This window comes from Epinephelus moara, chromosome 2 (genome assembly GCF_006386435.1).
Source record: "Epinephelus moara isolate mb chromosome 2, YSFRI_EMoa_1.0, whole genome shotgun sequence".
Classification (NCBI taxonomy): domain Eukaryota; kingdom Metazoa; phylum Chordata; class Actinopteri; order Perciformes; family Serranidae; genus Epinephelus; species Epinephelus moara.
Genome location: NC_065507.1, coordinates 8064589 through 8083715, shown reverse-complemented (window position 1 = coordinate 8083715; position 19127 = coordinate 8064589). Strand labels below are relative to the sequence as shown.

The 19127-nt window shown below is 40.0% G+C and overlaps 1 protein-coding gene across 1 annotated transcript; it reads right to left on the bottom strand.

The window, feature by feature from the left end:
- Positions 1 to 6981: 6981 nt before the first annotated feature.
- cbln18 (cerebellin 18) lies at positions 6982 to 10651 on the bottom strand. The gene is made up of 7 exons (XM_050074540.1): positions 10574 to 10651; positions 8688 to 8787; positions 8283 to 8462; positions 8030 to 8194; positions 7839 to 7927; positions 7660 to 7740; positions 6982 to 7568 (listed from the first exon to the last, which is right to left on the bottom strand). The coding sequence occupies exons 2-7, from the start codon at positions 8785 to 8787 to the stop codon at positions 7401 to 7403; spliced, it is 783 nt and encodes a 260-aa protein (XP_049930497.1). The 5' UTR covers positions 10574 to 10651; the 3' UTR covers positions 6982 to 7400.
- Between the last annotated feature and the right edge of the window lie 8476 nt (positions 10652 to 19127).

The following is a 19127-nucleotide window of genomic DNA, read 5'->3' as shown; positions in this document are numbered from 1 at the left end:
GAAGAGGAGAAGAGGAGATGAAAACCAATGCGGGGAGGAGAGGGGAGAACAAGATAGGATGAAGGAGGAAAAGAAAGAGGAGTGATAATGATGAAGGAGGAGAGAGAATAGAAGAGGAAAAAAAGGGGAGGAGAGGATGATAGAGGAGAGGAATGGACAAAGGAAGAGAGGAGATCATGAAAGCGGAGAGGAGAGGATGAAGGAAGAGAGGAGATGAGAGGAGAGGAGAGAAAAGGAGAGAGGAGAGGCAGAAAGAGAAGAGGAGAGGATGAAGGAAGATAGGAGATCATGAGGGAGGAGAGGAGAAGAGAGGATGAAAGAAGAGGGGAGGCAGAAAGAGAGGAGAGGATGATGGAGGAGAAGAAAAGAAAAAAGGAAAGGATTAAGGAGGAGAGAGAGGATGAGAAAGAAGAGGAGAGGATAAAGAAGGAAAGGATAGAAGAGGATGGAGATGACAGCATGCTGGAGGAGAGACAAGGGGAGAAAGGAGATGAGAGGAGGAAAGAAGAGGAGGAGAAAAAGAAGAGTAGAGGATGATGGAGGAGAGATAAGAGGACAGACTGAAATGGCAGTGAGAAGGATTAACAGAGTCATCATCATTCAGGCAGAGAACTCCTTGTAAGTCCTGGGTCCTCCTCAGTAGCTGCACCTAGTGTGTGTGTGTGTGTGTGTGTGTGTGTGTGTGTGTGTGTGTGTGATGACATTTCCATCACTTCCATTACAGCCACTTCTTGGCACAGCCCCTCTGTTTGAACATGAGAGGTGTTGAACATATGCTCATAACTGCAGTTGGCGTCACCGCCTCAGTGGAAAGTTAGAAGTCAGACAGATCGCTCTCAGGATCAGAAACTCATATGGGACCACTCTGACTCTAGAACATGTGTGTATGTGGGCTTCATATATTCATAACGGCAACAAATCAGATTACAATCATTAGAAGAATTCTCAGTGACTGGTTAGCACATTTTGTTTTCTCTCGACCACAAGAACCAAACAAAAGCAAGCCTGTGTCACAGCCCTTTTGCAATGTGTAAAAACTGCCTGTCTCTCTGTGTGTCTGTGCTGCGGGTGTGGCTCTTAATCTCCTGGGTTCCTGATTACATTCATTGAACTCACCTGCTCCCTGCTGCTCACCTGAGAGCCATCCAGTAATCAGCCCTGCAGTATAAAACACCGGCTCTCGTCTTCACTTGTTGCCAGATCGTTGTGTCCACTGTGGTGCAGTCATGCTTCAGGTCTCTGTTGAATTGTGAATTCAACTAAGACTTTTGCTTGTGTATTTTTTTGTGGATCCTTACCCTGTATTTTCTTCCACGCTCCCAGCCAGCTAAACCTCGCCAACCTTGTTTTGCTTCCCTGCAATCAGCTTCCATCCCCTGGATATTTCCCCACTGCCACATTCATTATCCTGGCAATAAAACCCCATTTTATACCACTCTCTTTCTAAGTCAGAGTCTAAGAGTTCTGCGTTTGGGCTAACCTTGTCAATTGCAACACTGCCGCTCTCATAATTAAAAAGCATGACTGCCGACTGGGCTTGTAGGTGTGCTCAGCTTGTCAGGCTTGACAGATTTTGCATGTAAACTCGCTACCTTATCATCTTGTCCCATGATCAAATAGGGACTTGACATTAGACGACATTGACAAACATGCATTTCTCACAGACCAGCGGCAATGGCAGTCATCCTTGGGAGTTTGTACTCCCAAGTCGAACCTGCCAAGTCCGAACTCCCAAGTGCGTAAGTCCGAACTTGGCGTACTTGGTATTGAGAAACTCCTCCAGTAATCATCACTGCACACCTGTATATGACAAAAATATCGAAGAGAACAAGAAATTATTGCTACTGACTATTTTACCCAGAAAAGAAAAGAAAATTATGACGGAGATGATTTGATTTAATTTGAGTTTTTCTTTGAACACAGGTGAAGTTCAGAGATAGCAATCTGAATCGTTTGCATATGGCGGTAGTCATCCAATTCCACCCTCCCATTGAGGGTGGTGGTGTGTCTTCCTTAAGCTCAGGTCCTCTATCAGAGGCCTGGGAGTTTCAGGGTTCTGTGCAGAATCTTAGCTGTTCGTAGGACAGCACTTTTCTGGACAGAGACCTCAGATGTTGTACCTGGAATCAGCTGGAGCCACTCTCCCAGTTTGAGGGTGCTCCGATCACCACTGGCACCACTGTTGCCTTTATTTCCCACATCTTCTCTAGCTCCTCTTTCGGCCCTTGGTACTTTTTGAGGTTCTCGTGCTCCTTCTTCCTGATGCTGCTGTCACTTGGGATTGCTACACCTATCACCACTGCCTTCTTCTGTCGATCAATACAATGTTCAGTTGGTTAGTCATCCCCAGTTTGTCAGTCTGGATCTGGAAGTCCCACAGGATCTTAGCCTTAACCTTAGGAGGTGTCCTCCATTGTGAGCTTGGCACTTCCAGCCCATACTTAGTGCAGATGTTTCTGTACACTATGCCAGCCACTTGGTTAGCTAACCTTCACCTGGCAGGAGCATCATCTAACTCAGCAAGGAAGCGAATACAGTATTTACCAAAATGTCAGACTATTCCTTTAAAGCCAGTGCTTCCTGCTGCCTCATAGAAGCCTCCTCCTGGAATGACTGGTATGCCTCTCATTGTGTGTGTGCAGCATGTGTGTAAGCTACGTCATGAAGGAATTTACTTTGTCTGGCTGTGGTTTATATCATTTGTAATAAGCGTCCATGAAAGGCACTTGTTTACAGTGTTATATAGTTATGTCATAGGCCAGATGGCAGCAGCAGCAGCAGCGTTATGACCTGCTGTTATCATTCCCAAATTCTGTCAAAGCCTCTGACTCCTACCGATTTCCATTCATGGTCTATGTATGACTGTGTCTGTGTGAGTATGACTTTACTTACCTTCAGGGACACACACCAGACTTACTGGGGACGCCTTGTCCATTTGGGGTCCCCAGTTCAGTAAAGGTTGATTTTTGGGTCAGTGGTTAGGGTTAGGGTTACGTTCAGAACCCAAGTTTCTGAAGTAGGGTTGGCTGGACCACCTTAAAGGACAGTCCACCTTAAGAAAGCCCGATTAGGGTTGAATGGGCACCAGGTGCACCTCATTCATGCCACTCATTATTTACACCATGAGTTATGTGAGTTAAATCTCTGTGAGTTATCTTGAAGGGTACATTCTTGTATTATTGTATGTTTTGGTGTCCTACGTATGACTCGTAAAATTTATGGATGTTTCAGTGTTGTAGGCCACATTTTCTCTTGACAGCCAGCACACTCCCTGGGTTTGATGTCTGTCTTAAAGCGGTGAATGCCTGTTCCTGCCTTAAGTGAGAGCTGATTTAACCCTTTTCATGATTGTTAAGGTAAAACCCATGACACTCTCCTTTAATACCCTGAAACTCTTTGATTTACATCAGGGGGGGGTTTGGTCAATTGTGGTTTTCTTCTTTTATTTCTTGCACTGCTGACTGCTGTTTAGCCTAGGTTTTTTATATGTATTTAATGTGTGTGATAGTTTGTAAAGGTGATATTAACAGTAGAGGACCCATTTTAATATGCTTTGTCTTTGCTTTTAGGCTGAACCCTGACTGAGGAAGGGAGGGTTGGGGCCAGTCCAAGCCGGGGCCTGGCTCCCCTTGCATCCACTCCTATTGCACGGTTGAGTGTTTGCTGTGTTTCACCTTGCATTTCATCTTTAGTTACGCGTGTGTATAACCTCACTCCCCTTGTTTTGCATTGGCCTGATTGGGTGTTCCCCCAAATTCCCTCTGCCTTGGTAGACAGCAACCCCAATTTTTTAGCGAAAATGACCATGTGAAATTGTCCCAGTCCTCACCCTCTGGTCATAATTCTTAACGCCGAAATCACCTTATAGAGAAAAATGACAATACTCATTTTCCAACAAAAAACATGACTTTTTTATTTTTAATGAATGGTTTACTCATATCAATGAATCAAGTGATGCTTCAAAACACACTGCATATATATATTTTGCATTGTATTCGTCATTACGACTCAAAATACCCCAAATTTCTGAAGTATCTCCAGAAAATGGTAAGCCGAAAGCCTTCTGAGATGAGCACTCTGTGTACGTAATCAATAAAATGCATCATGATCTGATTGTTTCATTAGAAAATCAAATCAGGACAGTGTTTAATTTTGATACTCTGAGCCACTGCCCTTTCAATGGACGAATATTTTTTTTTATTTTTTAACATTTTAATGAACTACAAAGATCAAAAGCAGGCACCACACAAACACAACACAAAGACAGTTTGCCAGAGATCACAGACTAAACTACATCAATAATATACGTGCTTAGGAGATCATTATATCGTTACTCCATATTAAGAGGGTTTCTGACTTCTTCTTAAAGGGTTCAGACTCCTATTCCTAGTGCTGGCCTATCTTTAGTATTCATAACAGTTCTTATACTAAATCATATACCTCTTGTTTATACTTTGATTAGTGTCCATGGTCCATCTAAATCATCTCTAGGGCTGAGGCTGCACGCTACATCATCATCAACTCGATGAAATCCTTCAGCCAGTTATTTAAACAAAAACAATTTAGTTTCCATACTTTCCAGTTCATAAGAATAAATCTTTTTTGCAGAGAGGAATGCCAGTGTCAACAGATGTTATATTACTCCAGATTTTACACCATCCACTTTCAACAAAAACACTTCTGGGCATAGTGGTACAGCCACATTTAGCATTGAACATAACACATTTTGAACTCCTTCCCACATTTTTCTTATGTCTGGGCAGTGCCATAACATATGCATTACGGATCCTCTCTTTCCACAACCATGCCAGCATAGGTCTGATATATTCCCCAATGGCAGTGCCCCCCCAGCAGAAAAGAGCAGCATGCCACTCTACAAAAACTGTTTAGAAATGGCCTGTGGAGTGTGACAAACAGCTCAAGGTGTTGACCTGGCTTCTAAATTACCCAGGTCCCAATCTGCTCAAGGATTCTTGTGATGTACCCCAGATAATCCAAGGTGGGGCCTCCTTGGATCGGACTTGGCTCTGACCTGTCGCGGCATGAACACAGGATCTCTGGGAGTGTCCTGCGGTGTCTGGCACCAGTGCGTTGGCAGCAGATCCATTTAGTCCAGTTGGTTGTGAGGTGGGTTAATGGCACATGCCACAGATGCTCATTCAGATTGGGATCTGGGGAATTTGGAGGCCAGGTTGACACTTTGAGGTCTTTGTCATTCCCGATGTAAGTTTATTTATGATGGATTTTGATAAGTAGTTTGTATATTGTCCCATTGTTGAAGTGGCAGGTGTTTACCAAGGTCATATTCCCATTGTTATTTAACTTTATCAATATTACTACAGGAGTAAAGTGAAATAAGTCTATAAAGTTTGGATACTGTGTCTCTATTTCTTGCAATCTCTCTTAGTCTTTATCTGAGGCCAGCGTGAGACAAGAGTTTCTGCAATATGGATTCCAATTGTAAATACTGTTGAAAAATTAATTCTTTAGGATTAAAATTAGCTTTAATTTCAATGAGTGTCGTTATTCTCGCCTGCTTTACAATTTGTCCCAATTTCCTGATGTTATGACTTTCCCACTCCTTATTAGTAACGGTCAGTGAACAATGGTTTCTTCCATAATGGACATGAAGACAACCCTAATACTTTGATTGCACATTTCTTTTGTATTGCCTTTCCTATACCACATGAAAAATGAATAATCAGATTCTTAATATCTATTCTACACCACAAAAAAGAGAGGAATATTTGCTTTTGACTCTTATCAGTAATCATATATCAATTGAATTAACGGATATTTTTGGGGAAGAAAACTATAAATCTTTCATATTTTTGACATGTATACGTAATATAACATCTTATGTTTACCTTAAACACCGTTTAAACACAAATGATGTTACTTTACAATATGATTTATAGACTGAAACATGCCTTGTGCTTCCTCTGTGCCTCATGGTCGGCCATGCTTACTAATAAAGGGGCCGTGGCTCTACTGCAGTCCACTTTAGATGATGTGGAACACTGTGGTTGGTTTATAGACGCACCATCAAACAAATATGCACAATTGGGTGGGGTCAGATGACAGTAATCATAGATCTAGACCATGGTCAGCCCGTGAGCCAGAGCCGGCCGACCAAAGGGTCCAATCTGGCCCATTAGATGACTAGACTAAGTGATCCCAGGTTACAGGTGCAGGTTGAAATTCTGCTTCAGAGGCATTTCCACCCTGACCAGGGCACAGTCCTCTGATATGATAATGAATACTTACTGTGAGCATGTTTAAAGATATTGAACATTGTCAATCAGCAGCGTCAGTTCAAAAGAATCCGTTTCAGGAAATGTATGGATAAATGCTCATGCAATGACAATGAGAAGTAGACTGACTGAATTGGGAAAAACTGGGCTCTAAAATGAGTTTGACATCCCCAGTCTAGACATCTTAAAAAATTATATCGATTGGAATGGACGGGGAAATCTGACCAGGTTAATGCTGGGGTTTGGTTAAGGTTAGAGTAAGGTAAGGGTTAGGATTAGGTAGGTAGTGTGTTTTGTGTGTCTTGCTGATGCTCGTCTGGTGTACACAGTGATTAATAATCTGGCTGCTCCACCTTTAAAGAGTTCGTACAACTGTGCTCAGACAATGGGAGGACATCTAGGACGACCAACAGAGGCGACTGAACAATACAGCTCAGATCTACTGAGTTTGGTAGATCAGTCTTCTCTGTTAGAGCTACAAACTATTGGAACTCAAGTTAGATAAAGTTTTAAATTTAAGGTGAAATCATGGCTAAAATCAACACAATCATATTCATCAAAATAGTGGATAATGGTAAGGGTTAGGGTAGGTCTTCAGGAAATGAATGTATCCCTTTGTAATTTACCCAAAAGTGATCAAACATGTTCGTGTATGCGTGTGTGTGTGTGTGTGTGTGTGTGTGTGTGTGGTTGTGTTACAAGCTAAAATACATACCGAAATCAAAAATAAAGGTACACCACCTGTCAAATAAACTTTTATTATTTCCAAATCAAAACAATGTCACAATTCCTCTGTACACAGACTGTCATTGTAGTCATGGTAGTTTATTCACATGCATGCTCGTATATATATATATAATATTTTAATAATGTGGATATTTCCAAACATGCTTGCAAAAGTATAAGTGTGCACGTCTTTGTGTTTAATCACAAGTGCCTGCATACACATGCACCAGTCTACGCGTGTGCAACTTATCATGTTTCTCTCTATTGCAGGGGTTAATCTACAGGTTTGTCCCATGGTGGGTCACAAACCTACTTCTGGTGGGTCAGCATGTGACAGAGAACACTAGTTTGTTGTCATGAATCAGGATCTGAGTTGAGCGAAGATAAATGGATTTATTTAATATGCTGCAGTCTGAAAGTTTAATACTCATACTCGTATTCATAGTCATACTCCTCATGGTAGGGGTAGGGGTAGGGGTACAGTATGTAACCGGTAAAGATATTGTACTGCACGTATCTACAGAGCTTCCTCCCAGACATCAGCTCAACATAGACCTGATCGCCTTTCTGCAGCTCCATTACAGTCTCCTGAAAGCAGACACAGTAAACAGAGTAATGTTTCGCACAGCTGTTACAAAATCATGAGGGAAATTATTTTTAAGCAGCTTCAACTTTTTACCTGAACGGCGTTGTCTTCAAAATCTTCTCGATTGTTCTCCCACACGCTGGTCATCGCCACCCCATTCCTCATCAGCTGGACCTGCAGATGCAACAAAACACAAAGTTAGAAATGACTTGCTGCTGCAGAAGAGTGTATTCTGAAATCAGAGAGGTGTTAAGTGTATCTGGTTGGTTTACTTTATGGTAGAGGAGGTTTCTCTCCTTCACGTATGAGTAGACGGTGATGGAAAAGACATAAACACCGGCATATGGGGCAGTGAAGACACCTGCAGGGGGAGGCGAAGAGTGACATTTTTTAATTTAAAATGGTGGGTACAGATTTCATAAATCATTTGTGTTTACTCCTTCTGTGTGTGTGTGCTTCCTACCCATGGAAGGGTTATATCCGTGGTAGTGGTTAAGAGCGACATTGCTGTAGGGGATTGGCACATTAGTATTAAAAGGACCAAAGCACGGATCAGAGTCAGTAGTTCCAGGAGTCATTGTGGCAGCACTTGGATCCATGGTGGCTTTGAAGGCGATCTGGACGCCATCTGAGAGTAAGAGAGATTATTTGTGTGTGTATTGCCAGATATATTAGACTACAATCCACCATTCGTCGGTGTGTGTATGTGTGTTCACCTGTGTAGTCGTGTACTCTGTACTTCAGTGTGCTGATATTGTGCCACAAATAATGAATCCTTTTGAAAATATCATCCTCTAACTGGAACATGTCGTTGGCTGCACAGCAGCAGCCGCGCTGGCGAGTGTAGGCACATTCGCAGTCCCACTGTTTGCAGGTCATAGGTCCCTCCCAACTGACTGGAATATGAGGGAGGAAGGGTGAGAGGGGAGAGGGAGAAGAGGTTGTGTGAGAGACAAGTTCAACATGGAGGCCAGAGGGTTCAGTTTGTAGCAGGACGCTGCTTCAAACAACTTTATCTAGATTAATTAAAGTAAAAAAACAGCATGAACCATGAATATGATGTGTATATGCAGTGTGGATGAGTACTAGATGAATAAAGTGTGGCAGTTTGTCTCGCTTACATGCATCATTTTTAAGCAGTTCACCAATGGTCTGCCCGTCCTCTGCACAACCACAGTGAAACAGCGACCCCAATAGGAACAAAACTGGTAATACAACCATCTGGAAAACAAAAGTGTTCAGTATTGGATCAGTCATGGACAACACCTGTGGGGCTAAATGCTCAGAGCAGTGTCACAAGTTTTAATGCAAGTACATTTGACTTAAAGAACTATTCAGACTATCTCCACCCTATTATATTGTGTTCCTGTTCTCTGTCCAATGTGCACATAATTGAGAGCAGCCATTTACACTATAACAACACTGTACACAAAGGTTAATAATCTCTAGGTCGTGATGTCATAATGGCGTCTGATCAGCCACATTTCTATTATTTAAATGTGTCAACATTAAGAACATTCTTTATATTGAAATAATAATGCACCGGTAAATCCTTTGACAAGACCTAGTAGCTCTTTTAAAATGTATTATTATTATTAATGTATTAATTCCTATTATTTTAATTAATTGAAAAGAGAATATATAGGTGGCTTATAGAAGATTGGAGACTTTAACTATACTGTTGTTGTATTTAATGTATTAGTTATTATCTTATTCTATTAGTTAGCCCACATCTCTTTAACTGTTTAGTTATGTTTCTCTCTATTGTTATTATACTGTGAATGTATTGGTTGTTTATATTTTTCTTTTTTTGTTTTCAATCTTCCCTTTAACACTGACCAAATTTTTTTTTTAAATTACAAATATTACAAATTACAAAAAATTTCCGCTCCACAAATTTCACCCAATCTTCCTCTAATTATTTGCAAAAAAATGCATGTTTTCATTAATTTATTTTTATTTCTCGTTCCTATAATTTATTGCTTTGTGTAATTCTAGCCATAATCTGATAAACTGTGCACACATCATTCTTCTTCTTCTCATTATTATTATTGTTATTGTTATTAATAATAATACTTATCATTATTATTAATTATTAATATTATTAAATTACAAAAAAAGGTAATTGTAGTTGTTACAGTCACTAAAAACATGTGAGTCAGTTACTAATCAAGATGTTGATCATTACATCCAAATATATTCCTGTTTGGTAAAAAGTTTATATGTAGAATATAACAAATTCTTTTGCCTTGCCTCTTTTCATCATGCAGTAATGCCTCCTTTGGGCAGTGACTATTTCCAGATATTATTTACCTTTATTGCCCAGTTTAAAACATTTATTAGAAGAGTAATCAGAAAGTATTTCAAATATAATGTTACATTACTTTGACGCAGTGATTAAATCATTGCGTAAACAGTAATCCGTAACCGTAAGAAAATTAGCAGCTAGAGGCCCTTGTCTGGTGAATATTGGATTTACAATCGCCAGGAGGCCAGAAACACAGCTCACAGTGGGTTCCTCATGTTGTTCTGTGTCTGATGGATGTGTTAAAAGGCATTTGCTTTTCAACAGGTTAGCCTAAACTTTTTCACATACTTTGTATGTATGTATTTGACTGTCTCTGCCCCCTAGTGGTCAGAAATCTCTTCATGAAGGCTTTAATTATTACACAATACCAGTGGTTCTCAAATGATGTCGCTATCTAACATTAACCCAACCGACTTTAATTAATCCAGGTGCTTAATCTATTAATTGTGAAGGTATTTAATCCAACAGTAACCCATTACATATTAAAAATGACCTCCAGATGTATTACAATACCTGTCCAACTTTCTTTGTATCACAAAACCTACTCAGTCAATCGTTATACCCAGTGATAAGCAAAAATATTTTAGCTAATTATTGGATATGATAATTGGTGGTTGACATCCAGAGAGACCATTTTGGATATCTTTTTCATTGCATGATATAACTGGTGAGCGATAAGGATAGAAACATTAAACTTACTGTTTTTTTTGTTCCTCCTTCTCCTCGGTTTGAAAGACTCTGAGTTTGTCAGACTGGGAGTAACAGTTTTAAGCAGGCGATGGTTTTGGCCTCTTAATGACGTACTTCAGGTGATCATCCCCTTGAGGAGGTGAATGGCAGAAGCTCCACCTTCTCACATGTACGCACATGCGTGCACACAGACACACAAACCCTAACACTACAGTTCCCTCCACAAAAAGGGTCATGTACATCCTGGGCAAGAATTGATCTTGTTGCAACTTTCAGGACCCTATTGTTGGGACTACAATACCCCTTATTGGGACAGCAGTGTCTGATTGCCACACACCCAGAGGACTCCACCTGCTCAGAAACGCTGATATGGAGAACATTGTTGTCAGGTCTCTGAGGATATAATAGCCTACAGACAAGGGGACAAGAGAAGCTGATAGGAAGGTGTTATCGGCCCATCGATAAAGGCCTAAATGTGAGAACACTATACAGCGTCACCTGGTTCTCATGCTGAGATAGAAGGAAGAGAGCAGTGATACTAGGTGTTCCCATAATTACTTTCCCTTTGGACACCAGTTGGAAACCCAGATGTACTGATTGAAGTGTGAGTTGAGATATGTGATAGGTACTAGGCTAAAGTGGACTCCATATTCATAGGAATAAAATGATGTTGTGAGGCAATATTTATTCAATAATAAGTCACAAAGCCATTAACAGGAAGGGGTTGCCTTCTTTTATCACTGACAGGTTCAAGGAAGGTCAGTTTCTGAGAGACATCCGAGCCCCTTGTGCAAAATGTGTTGTGCAGACAAACAAAGATGCTGGGATCCTGATTTAGAGATTTTGACTGATTGGGCTTCGGGTGTTTTACATTCTTTTGAGAGCTGACTGTACGTCTGTAAGTGAATAGTGCTTTCTGCTAAGACCGTATCTGTTTCTGAGTTTAGAAAATAAATCATGGTTGCAGTTATTTGGGAGAAGTTTTGTTATGGAGGCACTTTTAACTTTTGCTCCTTTATGGCCTATGAATTTAGTGCCAAATGAAGTCACAGCTGTGTAGTCACAGAAAAAAAGGAATGGATGGAAAATTAAACAATTATAACCAAAGAGTGTGCTGATATTTACGGGTTATCAAACAAATATTAAATGGATCGCCATGACATCTGTAGATGAATCAAACTTTTCATCTAGCACCACTGCAAGGCTAACATATTTGGTTTTTAGTGAAACGTCTGAACAATGATTAGAGATTGCCATGTAATTTATAAGACTGATGACTGTATTCAAAAAAGGATAACGTGTCTTAATGTGGCAGTAACTTTCGATGTCAGAAACCAATGAAAAAACGTGTCCTTTGACGTTGGCATGATACACGGCCAGTTGCTGTTATAGTTTAACGGCACCTGGCAGCATCACGGGGTTAGCGGCGGGACAAGGAAGAAAGTTAAGGCGATGAAAGTCCGACTGGGGCGGACAGGAGTGGTGGAAGTTTCAGCAAACACCGACTTTCACCCGGGAGAGAGGTGTTTGCGTAATGTAAGATTCTAAAGCCAAACCGTGTTCTTTTTTCCTAAACCTATACTTTCAAAAACAAGTACACAAATCCCCACAATTTCCCCACAAATACAACATGCTAATGTTATTAGCACAAGCCTATGGCATTTTACATTGTATAAATTAACCTAGCGGCTAGCTGACTTTTCCTCTACTCCTATAAAACCAGGGACAACAGCAACATTTAACAAAGGTAACGTTACAAAATTCAACTCTATTACAACTCACAAGGTTCACTGACAAAACAACTGTCTTATACTATGCGCTTTCCAAACAAATATAACATGCTAACGTTATTAGCACAAGCCTATGGCATTTTACATTGTATAAATTAGCCTAGCGACTAGCGGAGATTTCCTCGTCTCATATGAAGCCAGGATAAATCACACACAAGACATGAAAATGTTATTTTTTGGGCACTTTATTGTCTTCACAATTTATTGTTTCATATATGTGAAGTTGAAGTAAAACTGAGGGAAATGGTTTCAGCTTACAATAATAGACAGGAGGTCTTCGTCGCCGCGACGTGTAGTTACATTTCTGGGGAGGTGCACATCAGGCTACGGCGTAGGATCTACGTCGATTTGACACAGATGTATAAATCCCACTTGATCTGTTCATTAAGAAGTGACAAATGAATCTCATATCAGACATTTTCAAAATCATTTTTTACTCAGCACTTAAAGGACTTTGTATATAAGTCAGTATTTATATACAGAACATATCTGAAAACCTCAAATTTGGGGATATGTGCAAAGAAGGGCTAAAAATTATGGCGGCATTTTTGAAAAAGAACTACAGAAATCTCTACAGTACATGGTGTACACCTATAGGTAGATCAGTTTTAACACAAAAAGCTTCCTGACATATGTAATGTAATGCAATGAAGAACAAAACCCACTAGTGAGTCTCTGTAGGAGATTTGGAGTTTCTCATATGCTACTGTCTACATATGTACAGAGCTTGATGGTCAGCTGAGTGTTCAGCTGCTCCTGCCGACATTCATCTCTACGTTTGTTTTTAACCTAAAAATGCACAGTCATTTGTTGCCATCCTTGTCCTGTTAGTCCTATTAGATGACAGGGTGTTTTTCCTGTGTTGAAGATTACCTTCAAAGTTGTCTCGGCTCCAGGGACAGTGCATTGTCTGTGTTTTTATGATAGCCACCTGCGTGTGTGGAGTCCCAAGTCAACTGACCTGGTTCTTCACATGGTCTTATCTGCTAGATGGAGGCTAGGGTGGATCGGGTGTTTTGTGTCTACCTTGCACACAACTCTTAAAAAACAGACCTCCAGTCCTTGAGATGATTCACGTAACAGCATGGGATAAAAGCGACGTGCGCTGTGCCTTGACCTCAGATGTGATTTTAAACCACAGCTTTCAATTACTGCATAATGGTGAAAATAAAAGAGTGGCCATGTTTCAGAGATTGTTTGATATGGAGGTGATAATGTGCCAGAGCTAGTTTTCCTGTGATGAAGCAAGTCATCAGCATGCGGCCGTGACTTGCTAAAGACTCAGGGAAACTGAGGTTTTTCTATTAGGAACATTACATCCTCATTATTTTGTCCCACAAATCCTCCTGCTGTTTGTGCAAAAATTATTACAACTATGGCAAAATCTCTTTTTATTAGATTTTTTGAATTTTGTTTTATTTCATTCTTACTGATCTGCTGACCAGTGATAACCCTCCCTTTGCCACAAACCGGGCTTGGACATTTGCTGAAGCAGACAAAATACAGAAATGACCTCAATACCAGATAAGGAAATATTATTCTATATGTCATATGGTATAAGGCTTTTCCTATGTGGAACCGCCTCCAGTTTCAGTCTGGGAGGCAGACACTGTCTCACATTTAGAGTAGACTTAAGGCTTTACTCTATGATAAAGCTTATAGTTAGGGCTGGCTCAGGCTTGCCTTGGACCAGCCCCTAGTAAGGCTGATATAGACCAGGGGACTCCCTATGATACACTAAAAACAGATTTGTTGATATTGAGTCATCAAAGCACATGTGACACGTGCCTGCTGGTCACACAGGAAGTAACAAAAAAATCTTTGGTGATTTTGGTACCCTCAGAAGATTAAACTGTATATTAAATACTTCTGGTTTTGACAAGTACTCAGTTGTTATCAAAATTTAAGGGACTGGTGTTTTCAACAAGACATATATTAGTTTGAAGAAAGGTTGTGCACATCCAACTGTCTCAGATGCAGGTGTGTTGAGTCTTTGAACAGAAACTCCAGCACACTGGTATAGCGCAGCTTCACAATTTATTTGTAACACTTATTCAGTCCTCCTGGACTGGAGTGTTCAACACTATTGTTTCAGTGCCCTGGAACCTAAATGATGAGATATCACGTTTGAAGTCATTGAAACATACTGCTTGCTACTGGGTAATCTCTGTCATTTCTCCTCTTGGAGCTCTTGTTCACTTATTCTCTGCTTCAGTGCAAGTGATGTGTTACCAACGAAGCATAACCCACAAGGACATTTGATCATATAAATTACATGCGTGGTGGAACATGTGATGGCATCGTTGATGAAATACTTTTTCCCAGTGTGTAGATGAGTAAAATAGTTCCTTTTGACCATATTGTTTAATTGCACACATCCCTTAGCATTTGTAACACCCATTTGGAAGAGGTTTTAACAAAGACTGTGTCCATTTTTTCTCTGATCTGAACACTCTCCCAAAGGATTAAATGACGGGATACCATGGCATGTCATGCTATAATGGATTTGGGGATCTCAAAAGACCAATTTATGATACAGTACATGACATAAGTACGGAAGTGTATTGCATTTACTTGACAAATAAAAAAAATCTGTTTTATTAATTATTTTTTCTGTTTTTCGGAGTAATTTTTTTATTTTTCTGTTTTTCTGAGTATTTTTTTCTGAGTTAAGAGAACAAGAGAACAACAGATGCTTTCATTCCTTTCTTGAGAGATCGATATAATGGAAGCAAACATGGCCCGCTTGTTTAGTTTAATCCAGTTTTACTTTGTTTTGGGTTTGAGACACTGGGAGATACTCTTGTCTTTAAGTCATATAGATGGTGTTATCATTAGTTTGTTGACTTTACGCAGGCACCTTAAGACTTTGTGGCGACGTCCATTCAGATCTACTGGACATTGCAGTGTTTCTCCAGAATCAGTTGGACACATAACCCAAAACAAAGTAAAACTGGATTAAACTAAACAAGCGGGTCATGTTTGCTTCCATTATATCGAGCTCTCAAGAAAGGAATGAAAGCATCTGTTGTTCTATTGCTCTCTTAACCTGCATGTCTTTGGACTGTGGGTGGAAGCTGGAGTACCTGGAGAAAATCCATGCTGACACGGGAAGAACATGCAAGACTCACACATAAGGGCTCCTCCTCCTCCTTCTTCATCACCCTCTGGCTGTGAGGTGATGGTGCTAACCACTGCACCACCGTGCCGCCTGTGTGCTTACAGTGTCTCACTCAAAATCTCCTTTGTTGTCTACAGTGTTTTTTTTATTGTGGTGAACATGTTATAAAAATGCCTTAAAGTAAACATCTAACTAAATATGATCATACATAACTCCCTGTATCATTTTGTGTCTGTCCTTTATTGTGTGTTCACCTGGCTGGTGTTGTAGCTTTGATTTTAATTTGATCATGATGTTCTATAATGTTCACACACAGAATAGCCAGAGCTGTGAATAAAGTGCTTTATTTAAATCTTATAAACTAAAATTCAAATGTCACATTTGTCAGTGTAGACATCACACATCTCTTGAGTTGGGAAAAAAACTATAATGCCAACTGCTTTGTTTAAAATCCTGATTTATTTTCTTATCATTTCACAGGTGCCTGGGTGTTCAGTGAAATTCTCCAAAAATGTTACAAGACATCAGCAAGAAAAATATAACACAGCAAAGATACTCATGCATTTATGTTAGCAAGCTTTGTAAATGACACAAGGTGAAATCAAATATGATGGATTTCAGAAGTGGCTTCCATTAAAAAAAACTGATTGAGAGAAGAGGCCATAAGACTCCACAGAGAGGTTTCCTCTATGAACTCTAACCTTGTTAACAGGGCAAGAGTTGGTGGGGGAAACCACCCCCAAAACAAAACAAACAAACAAACAAACAAACAAAAACCTTATTCAATAGGATAAAGCAGAAAGGCACTGAAAGTGTTATAGTGGCTGTTGTCATCACAGAGGAAACATCCAGGGGGGAGGCTGACAGTCACATTGTCCATAGCCCTCAGGTGGAGGGCCACAGCAATAGTGGTACTGTCCTCTTGGTCTTGCCTATTTCTATCTTCAGAGCCAGCTTTGGGTCTGTTATTAACATGCAGACTGACGCAGGCGGCCAAATCGTTGCCACGAGCACCAGCATCACTGTAGACGGTGAGGACGAGGCTGTAGACACCAGAGCGTGGAACAGTGAAGATACCAGTATCCGTACTGTAAGCATCACCCATGTTGATGAAGACATGTTTGTAGATGATGTTTATGGCAGCTGTCTCAGGGCCATAACATTTAGTGCCACCATCGCTGAATAGAGCGACAGAAAAAGCAACGCGGCTGGCTGTGGATGAAGGAGAAAACAGGTTAAAAAATGTAGATCACTGCGGCCTCATTAACATTAAGAAAAGTCCATAACTCGTGTTGTGTAACTCGTGGATGTGTCGCTCACCTTCGATTGTGTTGAGGCTTTGCTGTGCTTGTGAGTATTCCTCCTCCAGCTCATCCAGGGCCGTGGTGAAGTAAGTCCTCAGCATGGTCATGTTTTGCAGCATGGCACAGCAGCACTGAGAGCCGTAGTCCGTGTCACAGGCTGAACACAAACACACATTCATACAACTGCAGATAGAACTAAAAATAAAAAGACACACAAATTATGGAGCCACAATTCCTCACCATTGCCTGTGTCGGGTACTGGCTCCGGGAATTTGTAGTCAAGTCCTTCCCAAGGAAATCTGGTAGACAACGCTGCATGCAGCAGACACAGCAGTACAACAGCTGGGGGGGAAGAGCAAATGTAGCACTGAACCAAGAATACTGTACAAGCTTTGCATCAGTGGCCTGTTGTGTTGTTATGTATCTGAACCAATACCTGTGTAAATGTCTCACCTCTCATGTTGATGCTAAATGACGACTGCTTCAGAGGGATGGAGGGTGTGATACACTGATCAGTGGAGAAAGTGGATATATATTTTTTCTCAGAGCCCCTCCCTTGTTACTTCTAACTTTTATTCCTCCTCTTCTGTCATCGCTCCTCCTTGTTTGGTTTTTTTTAATCATTCGCCCTATTTGCCTTTATATCTGTTCAGCTGGGGATGCTTTATCGTCACCAGGTGCTCTCACTTTCTTAAAATCGCACACAAGCTGGCACACACCTTCCAGGTCTTTGTTCGCTTGGTCACAGGCCAGGTATCACCTGTCGTCTGGAGAGAGGTGGCAGAGTCATCAGCAGACGAGCACACAGGTTGAAGATGGTTAAAATCAGTGTTGTAGTCAAGGCCAGCGAAAGTGAGAGAGGTCATGACCAAGACCAGTCCCACTATCTGAAGGATCCACATTCTCATAAAAAGTTGTGGTTGTGATTTTGAAATAAAATTATATCCTTGTCTGAGGACGAGATTAGACAGAGTAGAAAGTAAGTTGCATCCGAGACGAGACTAAAACCGTCACGTATCGATCTTGACACCAGTATTGAGGCGGATCTCGAGTACTAGTTTGGATGATTTTTATATGCTGTGTTGATCATGCTGTGGCTCAATCCGAGGGGATCCTCTCCAAGGAAGGTTTTTAAGAGCAAGCTCTATTTTGATGCTTTTCTTTATGCATTCTGGCATCTTATTTATACTCAAAAACTGTTTTTTCAGATTAATTATGAATTGTAATTAAAAAATATTAGTTGTTGTCAGTAATAAGTATCTAGTACGAACACTTTGCAACTGCTATCATTAAAATGTAGGGAACTTGAGGTGCTTGTAATTTAGTATTTCCACATTATGCAACTTTATTCTACTCCACTGAATCTCAGAGGGACACGTTGTACTTTTTACTCATACATTTATTTTAGTCAACATTTGTCTGCTTTCGTTATTTTGAAAACTTGATAACACAAAATATAATCAACTAATAATGGATGATGCATAATTATAGAATAAACTATCCAGCAGTATATAAAGCATTTAAGTTGCACCTTTACCAGCTGCAACATTTTTTATATTATTTTTTGTTCATTAATGCAAGAATTAAATGATGCATTATTCAATTTGGGGCTTTTTATAATAATAATAACAATAATAATGATAATAATAATAATAATAATAATAATTTTAGCAATAACAAGAGAGGAAGAAGATTTTTTTAATCTATTTATTTAACCTTTATTCAATAAAAAATATATATACAGTCTATTGAGATCCAAGGCTAGAAAAATGACTGAATTCTTATGTATGTATTTATATTATATCACATTATATCATATCATATCATATTATATTATATAGATGTGTTATAGGTCACATCTCATTTCATCCTGAGTCACCTTCATTGCTTTCATCACAGATATGGTGTGTGCAGAATAATGTACAGGATAAGACACCTTAATACAGTCGCAGTATATTGAAGCTGGACTACAGTCTTTAAATAAAGATTTTAACAATATATATCTTACTGCAGCAGAACTTTATCTATTATGGCTCATATTTCATCTGTCTGGAACACATGACATTCTCAGTTTCTGTGATTGAAGGCGACCAAAGCTGTAACTTCAGGGCTTTGATCAAATTGTTTATAATTTGGGTGAGAATGATTCCAATCCTAAAATTATCCTAAAATGTCAAAGTTTTATTGATCTGTACATAGCTTCATTATTATTAATCCAAGTTTGCCATCAACATGTCTAATGTAGAAATCACTTTTGTATCCTTTGTTTCTTTAGTGGAGGTTGAAACAAAATGACTCAGAGTGCCAACTAGTTTAAATGTCTGGTTTATTTCACTGGTAGGTTTCAG

What these genes read in the sequence shown, in the direction of transcription:
- cbln18 (XM_050074540.1), bottom strand. Translation starts at nt 8,787, where the DNA reads ATGGTTGTATTACCAGTTTTGTTCCTATTGGGGTCGCTGTTTCACTGT. An exon ending in CAGAGTACACGACTACACAG is followed by an intron (nt 8,195 to 8,282) that starts GTGAACACACAT and finishes TCTTACTCTCAG; the next exon opens with ATGGCGTCCAGATCGCCTTC. An exon ending in TTGAAGACAACGCCGTTCAG is followed by an intron (nt 7,569 to 7,659) that starts GTAAAAAGTTGA and finishes GTCTGCTTTCAG; the next exon opens with GAGACTGTAATGGAGCTGCA.